We start from the raw sequence: 12183 nt of genomic DNA on the forward strand, positions 1-12183 counted from the left end.
TTCTTTTTTCTTATATAGACTGGCACGCCATCTATTCTGCTATTTTCGTATAGCGCCATCTCTGTTGCCATCACTGTTTCTTCTGAATAAGTGAAGTTACACAGTTGCCAAATATTGCATAGCTGCCAAATTTAGACAGTATATTTTGCCATTTTCGGCGATAAAATTCGGGCTACATTTTTCGGAGACAGCCTGTGCAGAAGTGAGCAACAACGAACATTCAAGAGGCCATACAGTGCTAGCGGGATTTTTTATCCTTAAACTGCTGGAACAAGGTGATTCGTGTGTTGCACCTCCCACAGGTCTTATCTACCGCTAAATCTTTAAAGCTTGAAACGCCGGTGTTGCCAAATTGAACTGAAGGTGTTGCTGACAAAATCTTTGCCAAAATAAATAACATAGATATGGTAGAACTCTGCCCACGGTGCAAGAAAAATGTAACAAGAGCTCAAGGAGGAATTCAGTGCCAAGACTCCTTAAAATGGCTCCACTTTGGTTGCGCAGGTTTCGCGTATAATAAGGAAGCTGCTGACAAACTCCGAGGACAATGGCAATGCTATAGTTGCAAATCTTCTAGCAACGACCAATATAAAGCAACTCCTCCACCAAAAGTACAAAATACTAAAGGGACTCCGAGAGAAGAATTCACCAAAAGCCAAGGTCCCTCGGTAAGCCAGCCTACGGAGCCCAAAGAGATTCCTTTGGTCACTAGTTTCCCAGATAACAACACAGAATGCAGCTACTGTCACAAAGATGTTGACACTACCACCTCTTTCCTCTGTTTTTTCTGCAACGAGTGGGACCATGCCGCTTGCCGAGGTATAAATGCAGATCTCGTGCTGGTCATGAAGAGAGAAGACAGCGAGTGTCTCCTGTTTAAATACGAATGCCTCTCCTGCTCCAAACGAAAAGTAGCACTTTTACAGCTTCAAGTGCGAGAGCTAACAGAAGCTCAACCTCACAGACCTCATGAGGCAACACCTTCGAATCATGGTGAAAAACCCTCACCTCATGATATCCAGCCGACAATAAATGCAATTATTCAGGTAGAAGTAGAAAAGGAATTGAGAGAACAGAAAAAGATGAATTTTGTAGTCATGGGGCTGCCTGAATCCACTACTGTCAATGACATTACACAGGTTGTCAAATTGACTCAAGTAAACGAGCTCGGTGCAAATATCACTGAAGGGGAGATACTAGAAACTGCCCGGATTGGAAGACGAAAAGAAGATGGTAGTCCACGCACTTTGTTAGTTAAGCTAAAAAAATCACAAGAGCTAGAGATGAAAAGGCAAACAATCCTGAAGACAGCTCCAAATCTAAGAAAATCATCAAATGAAGAAACTCGTACCAAAGTATATATACACCCATATCTCACGCCCATGCAGAGACAAATGCTCGCCGTGAAGAGACAACAGAAGAGGAATACCCGCACCCAGTGTGATCGTCAAATGGAGATGCAGAGCCATTGGAAGCGAGGTAAAGACTCCAACGAAGAGCAACGACAAATATGAAGTAGAATAACCAAAGCCAAACAAATGCCACCATCCTTCAAGCTTAACAAAAAAGCTACTAAAGTAAAAACACTAAAGATATTATATTTAAATGCTGATTCACTACCAAACAAATTATCAGAATTAAAATTAGAAATTGCGGCAAAGAACCCAGACATAGCATCAGTGGTCTAAGCTAAGCCTAAACACGGTCGATATCTCCCAACTTTACCAGAGTTGGCCATCAACGGCTACAAAAGCTACACCATGAACACAGATCAAGAAGAAGGTCGGGGACTTATTTTCTATGTCTTAGACAGCTTATCAGTCCAGAAAGTGTCATCAAAAACAAATGGACAGGAAATCATTTGGCTTCAGATATCAAACACAAACCAAGCAACTCTAAATTTGGCTGTAATATATAGAAGTCCAAATAGCACAGCCGTGAATGACCAAGTACTCTTTAAAGATATTCACGCTATATGTCAAAGATTACCAGAACCAACTCTCATAATTGGAGATTTCAATTACCCTAACATAGATTGGGACCTTCCACACCTCCTAGAGCATAGCGGGTCACCCTCACAGAGGGAATTTCTGAAGACAGTGAACGATAATTACCTAGAACAGCTTATTAAAAAACAAACAAGAATCCGAGGAAGCGACAAGCCAACGCTACTGGACCTAGTCCTATGCAGTAATACGGAACTAATAAAAGAACTTACTATAGGTCCTCCTGTTGGAAAATCGGACCAGGCTACAATTTACTTAGAGGTGATTATAAGTTGCGAAACTATGAGAAAAAAAGAGAGGTGGATGTATTCAAAAGGTGATTACAATACCATGCGAACGGAGCTAGAAGTTTTCAACTGGACTGAAATACTAAATAACACATATATAGTAGATGGCATTTACAGAATGTTTGTATCCGTAATAATAGACCACACAAAGAAGTATGTACCAATAGTCAAAATATTTAAACGACCGCCTGTAAAACGAGACACCCTTGACCTACTAAAAACCAAGCGGCAAGCCTGGGAGACGCTCAAGCAGACTGAAACCGAAATTAATCGTAGAAATTATCGCAGAGTCGCCAACAAAGTCAGGAAAGCCACTAGATCAGAAGAACGCGTAGATGATAGTGAAGCACCAAGAATCTCGAAGATCAATCCCAAAGCATTTTTTAACTTCGTGGATTAAAGCAGAAACGAACAGCTGGTTATTTCTTGATCTTAGAAACTCAGCATCAAATTTAACAATCAGTGACCCAATAGCTAAGGTCAACCTACTAAATCAGCAGTTTTCCACAGTTTTCACAACAGAGAGGGACAAAGATGAAAGTCAAGTAGAATGTCAGCCACTAGACGCAGGCAAATTTGAAGAAATAGAACTGACAATACAAATGGTCTACAAAAAACTAAAAAATCTAAACCCTTACAAATCAGAATGTCCAGATGGCCTACATCCTAGAGTGCTTAAAGAGCTGGCACAAGAAATTGCAGCACCATTGCGCTACATTTTTCTCAAGTCGCTACAAACAGGGACCCTGCCTGATGCATGGAAGCAAGCAACAGTGATACCCGTCTTCAAAAAAGGAAGCAAATCAGATCCAAGTAATTACAGACCTGTCAGTTTAACCTGTATCACATGCAAAATACTAGAATCTTTACTTCACGATAATATATTACAGTACCTACCCAAAAGGAGCCTCATTTCACTCGCACAGTTTGGATTCCTCAAGAAAAGATCAGCAGAAAGCCAGCTACTTGTTGCTACAAACACCTGGAGAAAATATATGGATAGTGGGATGCAGATAGACATTTTATATTTAGATCTCAGAAAAGCCTTTGATAAAGTCTCACAAAGTCAACTTCTTTGAAAACTACAGTCTATCGGTGTTGGCGATGCTATTCTAAAGTGGGTTCTCAACTTTCTGAAAGGAAGATCTCAGCGAGTGAAACTGGAGGGATATCTTAGCAGCAATGAGACAAAAGTCACAAGTGGAGTGGTTCAAGGTAGTGTTTTTGGGCCTTTACTCTTCAATGTTTACATAAATGTTCTCCCAAATAACATAGATTCAGAGATACTGCTTTATGCAGACGACACAAAAATCTTTCGCGCAATAATAAGCCTTGAAGATACAGAAATACTACAGCAAGACTTAAACAAAATAGCAGAATGGATGAAAAAATGGAGCATGGAAGTGAATACAGAAAAAAGTTGTCACATTCGGCTAGGCCCAAAACACATTTCTTGGCACTACTGCTTTGAAGGACAACAGATACCTATACAAGAAGAAGCTCGAGACCTGGGAGTGACAATAGACAGTGATATGACTTTCACCAAGCACTACGAGCCAATCATCTCTAAGTCATCACAAGTCCTGGGAATTATTCGAAGAAATTTCTCTCTTACTGACTCAACACTGTTTTCTATACTCTTCAAATCGTTAGTGAGACCAATGATCGAATACGGTTATACAACAACCAGACTATTTTTTCAAAAAGAAAGAAATGCAATAGAAAAAATCCAAAGGAGGGCCACTAAATTTGTTCCGTCACTTAGAGACTTATCATACCAACACCGTTTGAAAAAAATTTCGCTCCCAAGCCTCTCATACCGATTTTTGAGAGGAGATCTTATTGAAGTGTACAAAATATGCAACAGATACTACGACAACATCCCTCCAGAAGAGATGATAACATTCATGAATAATAACCTGAGAGGTCAAGAGTTTAAGCTAACTGAAGAACGTTTCAGAAGAGATGTTGGGAGATGGGCATTCAGCAACCGTATTGTCTCCGAGTGGAATGCACTACCATCAGACACTGTTAACTCACATTCAGTCAATGCATTTAAGAACAAAATTGACAAACATTATAGTGATAAAGCATTTGATTATTTAAATTTTTGTAGATAGAGGCGCAAGCCTGTTTTCGCAATATATTATTATTATTATATTATATGTGCCTTTCATCAAAACCAAACAGGGAAAAGTAATATACTATAACTAGAAGTCATTGCATTTGTAATAAAGATCAAGTTAATACCCATAGCTATTCCTAAGATATATATTTCAGAAAAAAATATTGAGAATAGGTAGATTCTCATCTGAAAAACCATGCAACAATGGGTTGCAAATCATAGACATGAAAAAGTCTTCGTCTTTTTATAGCTAGACATGGCAAAGAACCAACCCTAGATGCAATTGACGTCACCGTAGAGTTTTACTCTAGCGTCATTTACAGTTGTAACCTACGATTATGACGTCATTTAAAATGAGCCCTTAAACAGCTCTCTATATTCTCATCTGAAAAACCATGCAATAATGGGTTGCAAATCATAGACATGAAAAAGTCCTCGTCTTTTTATAGCTAGATATGGTAAAGAACCAACCCTAGATGCAATTGACGTCACCGTAGAGTTTTACTCTAGCGTCATTTACGGTTCTAACCTACGATTATGACATCATTTATCATCTTGTATACGAAAATGCAGTTTTTTGTCAAAAAATGATATATTTTAAACATTGTGTTTGTAGATGTAGCAATTGAATTTAAAATGAGCCCTTAAACAGCTCTCTATGATGTTCCAATGTCCCACTAGCAGTGGAAAAAAGGAAAAGAAAAAAGAGGAAACCATGGCAATTCCAATCTTCTACTTTTTGCTTCGATCTGACACCATGTTTTACAAGTTTCAGGCTATTTTCAAGATTCCCTAAATTTTTTTTTTAAATAACATTTTACTATTAAGACTTATTGTTAACATTCCTGAATAAACTAGGAACGGTAATTTGTTCTCACTTGCCAGTTTTTTTCAAAGCATTTTTCAAATTTTCGGTTACTATGGGCCGTGGCTCGTCCTGTACTAGTACACTACCTCGTCATCGTCCTGTACACTACAAATATTTAAAAAGTTAATGATTACAGTTCTTTTAAATCCAACTTGTGCGATTCATGGAGACTTCAATCTTAATAATCTGTTCTTTTCTGTTAGCACTTCCGGCCTATCTTCTTTCATATTGTTCACAACCTATCAAGCATATACTGATATTTGAATTCAATAGCTAATTCTTCGTCTTAACTTTGAGACACTACATGAGTTACTGTCATATATGAGTTACTCTGTTGCCTGATTCCCTTGGATTCATTTTTATCTTTTAGTAGGTTGACCATGATCCAGCTAAGAAAAAGCCCAAGGCTTTTTCCTGTGTGTGATATATGACGTAATTGTTCTAAGGAACGTGCGTTCAACAAAAAAATAAATAAATAAATAAATAAGGAATACGAATAAATAATATTTAAAAATAAAAAAGTCAAACTGAATATACCATTATATACTATTAAAAAAAACCTGTTGATGAGAAAACGTATTGACGAAGAAAATTCTTTAAATGAGAACAAATACGAAAGTAAAGAAATAGGAAAGAAGGTATAAGTTGAAAATTAACCCAATTGTATGATTGAATTGGATAGATCCGATTAAAGGGAATTGACCAGGGTACAGTATAGCAAATACAAAAAAGCTTACCCAGGTAATGGTCCTCCATAATCGAGATCATAAACTTGATAGGGATTGAGAAGGCGTCTGTAGCTTGTAATAAGTTCTAGCCCTTGACAACCTCCAGATTTGACATTAACAAAGACTAACAAAGGTTTAACTTCTGGCGGAATCAATTCAGGCACTACATTTGGCAATATCATGACTGAAAGAAAAATTCCCTTTAGCTTAAATTGTGTTTAATTGAGATCTGTTTAGGACGTGTTAAATTCTATGTAACTAATAATTATGCTTAGGATGTACTAGTTAATTTATTGAAGCATATTTAGCTTCGTATACCATTAATATCACGTTAGTTGGTTTTTATTAATTAAAAAAATCCCCGAAAAAGAATTTTTCAAACAAAAGTAAAGAGCCATCTTTAGAGGAGCAGACAAAAAAAGCCTATAATAATTCAAAATTAAATTGGTTAGAAACTACTATCAAAGAACAGAAGAAAAACAAAACATCATATAAACATCCTGACACATTCTAAGCGCAATTTAAACTCACTTAATGTATACAAAAGAAAAACTTGAAATTTATTAAACCAGAGAAGAAACTATATCCAATACAAATAAAACACACTGAAATGTAAACCTAGATTCGTTGATAATCAATAAATAAAGGAAAAATACGACGAAAAAGAATTTTTTTTAAGTTTTATAGTTTTGATTGACCTCAGCTAGCTTTAGCTTTAAAATGAGTTTTCAAGTTTTACGCCGAGAAAGACAGAATCAAAGAATAACTTCATTAAAGAACTGCATAGAAAAAAAGAAATATTAGACATCAACACATCATAACTGGGTGTATTTAGATGCTAAAGATATTGGTAACAAAAAAGGCGAATTTTTTCTTCTAATCTTTGAGATGTACAATGCTTTGGAGGAAAAATAAAAATGCAGCAAATAGGGTATAACAGCAGAAATAACAACAAGAGAAAAGCTTATATCGTGACGCCGTTAAGACTGCTTGAAAATGATCAGTCTTAACTTAAAAGTTAAGACTGCTTGAAAAAACAAATCTGCTTACTCTTATGTTAGTGAAAATGCATTAAATTCTAGAATGGATTATTTCTGTTAACTTTAATATGAACTCTTAGAAATGTTTGATAGACTATTAGGATGTTGACTCGTTGTTACTCTGCTTTTGCCGCTGAAATTATAGTAAGTCAACTTAAAAATAAATGTATACTTTTAACTGCAAGGAAATTTCTTAAAGTACCAAGGGCATCAAATAATGAAATTGCCCCCCTGGTTCAGACTTAGGTCTATTTGTGCCGGAATTTTCTAAGATTTTTCTTTTTGTTGCTCCAAAGATATGAAATTTGTAGGGAAATAGCTAATCTTTTTCCATGTTGCCACGTACAACCGTGGAAATAAATAAACAAAACTAACTCAATAATTTTTTTTTGAATTTATGGGCACTTCTTATTATAATTTATGGGCACTTCTGGGCGCTTCAACCACCATAAAACGTGGAGGTCTTTACATTAAAAATTGAATTCCCAATTTTTCTATTTTTTACGTTATTCCCAAAGGCATAGTTATTATACCTTTCAACTATGCTGAATCAGATGGTTAGTTCAAAATTCAGCTCAAAAATTATCTCGTGACACCGTTAAGACTCCTTAAAAAACGCAGGATTGTTTGGCAGAGGGAAGAAATACAAAAAAATATTTGATAATTTGGATAAAATACCCAAAAATTCATAGTCACTCCTTGCTGCAAAAATGCAGCAGGTATCCAAGATGTAACTAATTCTAATAATACCAGCAGAGAATTTGGAAGGCAACTCTAAATTAAAGAATTAATTTGACTTAGAATAAATCCATCCTTTTTTTCAAAGTTAGATTTTTTAGAAGTTAAATATATCTTTGAAAATTAGCTTAAAATCTTCCCCTGAAAATCTATAATTCAAGAAATCCAATCCTCTCAATAAAGGTCAAACTAATCTCCACATGTCGATGGATGCACAAGGTTTTATTTTCATGATAAGTGGCAAGTGCCCCCCCTCTGGACGGTCGAAAGTTGCACTAATTATATGGATGGAGGGCTGAAAATACCATTGGAGGAGCCCTAGCTACATTACCCCCCCAAGATTAATTCCGAGACCGTCCCTGTCTTGTAACGTCCAAGGTCCAGTTTTGGACGTCCTGGTCCCGCTCTCTAGGGTCGGCTTTCTAAATCAAGAATGAGTCGATTAGAGTTAAATGCAAAAATCTCCTCGCACACGAAGACCCTTTTTCCAATATAGATTAAAAGTATCAGAACATTGAAAACTACAATTCAATTATCCTAGGTTCTTCAGGCTTCAAAATCAGGGATTGGTTTCGAAACTTGCGAAACATCACCCTTTCATTTTCAACCTGGCGGATGCAAAAAATGAAGATTATCAGCTTTGCCTCCAATCAAATCAATTAATCACTAGCTAATTTTGACATGTTTTAATAATTTTCGAAAAGGCTGATCTACACTGGTCGTACAGAAGTACGACCTTAACTGTTGTACAGAAGTCTTAATAAGTGTAATTTCTCACCTCAGCTGGCCAGCAACGGTAATAAGGATCCGTCATTTTCTAGCATGAGAGCACGGCAACCAACGGTAATAACCCAAATTATAATTAATGCCGTTTCTTGACTTAATAGGAAAATGACGGTAATAAGGACTAATACCGACTAACAGTAATAACTTAAGTCTTAATGGGTGTTCTGTCTTCGCTTAATTGGCGAATAACGGTAATAATAATCTTTAATTTTTTTTTGCAAAAATGTGAGTAAGGCAGCTAACGGCGATAAATAAGGTCTTGACAGGTGTTACGAACATTTCGGCTGCACATCCAGACGCCTTTATAAAAAAAACTAAAATCATAAAAAAAAAAAAAAAAAAAAAAAAAAAAAAAACAACAACAAAGAAAATGCTGATTTACACTAGTCGTATAGAAGTACGACCTTGACCGTCGTACAATAGTCTTAATAAGTGTAATTTCTCACCTCAGCTGGCCAGCAACGGTAATAAGGATCCGTCATTTTTTAGCATGAGAGCACGATGACCAACAGTAATAACCCAAATTTTAATAGGTGCCGTTTATTGACTTAATGGGAAAATGACGGTAGTAAGGATTACCGACTAACGGTAATAAGGACTAATACCGACTAACAGTAACAACTTCAGTCTTAGTGAGCGTTGTGTCTTGTCTCAATTGGCAAATAACGGTAATAAAGACTTTTTTTTTTGGCAATAATGTGAGTAAGGCAGCTAACGGTGATAAATAAGGTCTTGACAGGTGTTACGAACGTTTCGGCTTCACATCCGGACGCCTTTATAAAAAAAAAATAGAGAAATAAAAAAAATAAAAATAAACATACAACAACAACAAAAAAGAATAGAACTCGCAAGGTTTAATTGTCATTTTTTTTTTGTTCTGAAAGATTTGTGTTCTATCTATTTCATTTTCTAAATTTGTTTGTGTTTAGTATACTTTTGTTTCAATCATAGAACACTCAAAGTCAAATGCAAAAAATGAACTACGTCAAATATTAAATACTTTTCAAAGCGTTGAAATTAAAAGCAGAGTAAAATTAGGGACTAATGATTTACGATATCTCTCGATACTAAAAGGTCTATAAATCTTTAACTGTAGACAATTCTTTTCGATCAGTCAGAATTTAATGTCTGGTCCTTTTTATGGGGGTCCATGAGATTGGTTAATAAACCACGATGATTGGGGCAATTCAAAAGTTGTTGCCTATACCTATATGATAACTCAAGTCTTCTACTACCGAGGTAATTTAAATGAGTTAAGTAGCAAACATGACAGCCAAGTATTCAGTAAAATGGAGAAAATGAGTAGAACGGAAGAAATGACCAGAATGGAGGAAACATGACAAGCAAAGTAATGAGCAGAATGGAGGAAACACTACAGCAAAGTAATGAGCAGAATGGAGGAAATTAGCAGAATGAAGGAAACATGACAGCAAAGTAATGAGCAGAATAAAGAAAACATGACAGCAAAGTAATGAGCAGAATAAAGAAAACATGACAGCAAAGTAATGAGCAGAATGGAGGAAACACTACATCAAAGTAATGAGCAGAATGGAGGAAATTAGCAGAATGAAGGAAACATGACAGCAAAGTAATGAGCAGAATAAAGAAAACATGACAGCAAAGTAATGAGCAGAATAAAGAAAACATGACAGCAAAGTAATGAGCAGAATGGAGGAAACACTACAGCAAAGTAATGAGCAGAATGGAGGAAATTAGCAGAATGAAGGAAACATGACAGCAAAGTAATGAGCAGAATAAAGAAAACATGACAGCAAAGTAATGAGCAGAATAAAGAAAACATGACAGCAAAGTAATGAGCAGAATGGAGGAAATGAGCAAAAATAGAGGAACATGACAGCAAAGTAATGAGCAGAATAAAGGAAATGAGCAGAATGGAGGAAAAATGACAGCAAAGTGATGAGCAGAATGGAGGAAATGAGTAGAATAGAGTAAATGAGCAGAATGGAGGAAATATGACAGCAAAGTAATGAGCAGAATAAAGAAAACATGACAGCAAAGTAATGAGCAGAATAAAGAAAACATGACAACAAAGTAATGAGCAGAATGGAGGAAATGAGCAAAAATAGAGGAACATGACAGCAAAGTAATGAGCAGAATGGAGGAAATGAGTAGAATAGAGTAAATGAGCAGAATGGAGGAAATATGACAGCAAAGTAATGAGCAGAATAAAGAAAACATGACAGCAAAGTAATGAGCAGAATAAAGAAAACATGACAACAAAGTAATGAGCAGAATGGAGGAAATGAGCAAAAATAGAGGAACATGACAGCAAAGTAATGAGCAGAATAAAGGAAATGAGCAGAATGGAGGAAAAATGACAGCAAAGTGATGAGCAGAATGGAGGAAATGAGTAGAATAGAGTAAATGAGCAGAATGGAGGAAATATGACAGCAAAGTAATGAGCAGAATGTAGGAAAAGCGTTCACTAGTGTCTTACCCTGGCGGCTTAGCTCTGCAACGAGCAGGTTGACATAAGTTTGTTTAATCAGTTCAAATAAATCAAAAAGTAGGGGAAGAACTTACCTAGTAAATGTTTATCATCATAACTGGATTCCCTGAAAATGTAAAAAGCTTCCATAGCACAATCCGAATTGGTATATGTTAAAACCATTGATCCATATTCATAATAAATAGGTCCTAGTGAATTAAATCTGTTTTCTGAAAAAGAAAGGAACAAACTATAGGCTTTGTCAAATAAATAGTTTATCCAAGCAAGAGCTGGTACATTTAACGCTATTGTAGAATGCGACGAATTTACTTTTACGATTTCAGCCTACCCGATAGTTTGATTGTCTCATTTTTATTTTTTATAATCATAAATACAAATAATTACTTCTTAACTTGGCTCCGGTCTGCTGCAGAGCAGTTAGCATGTAAAAGGGATCACAGAGGTCACCAAGTTAACCGAAACTGTGCTTCAAATAGATGGCATTCTTTTACCCACCTCTTTTTGAGCCTCAGGATTAATTTGAAATAATTAAAGATTATTTTTAAATTTGTTGCTTTGAAAACTCAGTTTTACAGAAATGGGAAATTCTGTTTAGGAATGTCATTTAACCTTTTCAAGCCTACATAATTTTATGCCTACAAAATCACTTTAGCTAGTTTTTATAATAGATATGCTTGCAATAATGTATAGTGTTTGTTTGTATAATAATAAATAAAAAATAGTTGATGCTCAGCCTACGTTCATTCGGCTGAACATAAGACATGGGGATATCTTTGGGACGCCACAAATTTCACAAAAACTGTCATAAAAATAAATGGAACTATTTTTTTGTCAATACCTCTGATTGAGCATAGAATATGGAATGTCTTGAAAATAATTCACGATAATTTTCAAATTCATGTCTTTAAAGAAGTTTTATGGAAATAAAAAAATAGTTTTTAAGATGTTTCAGCTAACTTTTTCCGGCCTATTGGACTTTGGACTTTACCCGTAGAATCACGTTATTTAATTTTTAGCAATAATTGTAATTTTTACAATTCATGATTTTCTTTTTTATAATAATAAATAAAAATTGTTATCGCTTAGCCTGGCTATGATAAGCTGTAGAGTGGATGGCAAACCTGTCTCCATAGCT

The 12183-nt window shown here is 35.6% G+C and overlaps 1 protein-coding gene across 2 annotated transcripts in view; it reads right to left on the minus strand.

Moving 5' to 3' along the window:
• The window catches only part of LOC148945100 (diacylglycerol kinase theta), a 201028-nt gene that overhangs the window by 130143 nt on the left and 58702 nt on the right, over nucleotides 1-12183 (minus strand). For both annotated transcript variants that reach the window (XM_089099201.1, XM_089099202.1), the window contains exons 10-11: nucleotides 11123-11257; nucleotides 6024-6198 (exon numbers count right to left, since the gene is read on the minus strand). In XM_089099201.1, the coding sequence (XP_088955327.1) occupies nucleotides 6024-6198; nucleotides 11123-11257 (310 nt within the window). The remainder of the gene's footprint in view (nucleotides 1-6023; nucleotides 6199-11122; nucleotides 11258-12183) is intronic.

This window comes from Artemia sp. Qi Xiang Cuo, chromosome 13, assembly GCF_049724085.1.
Source record: "Artemia sp. Qi Xiang Cuo chromosome 13, ASM4972408v1, whole genome shotgun sequence".
NCBI lineage: Eukaryota > Metazoa > Arthropoda > Branchiopoda > Anostraca > Artemiidae > Artemia > Artemia sp. Qi Xiang Cuo.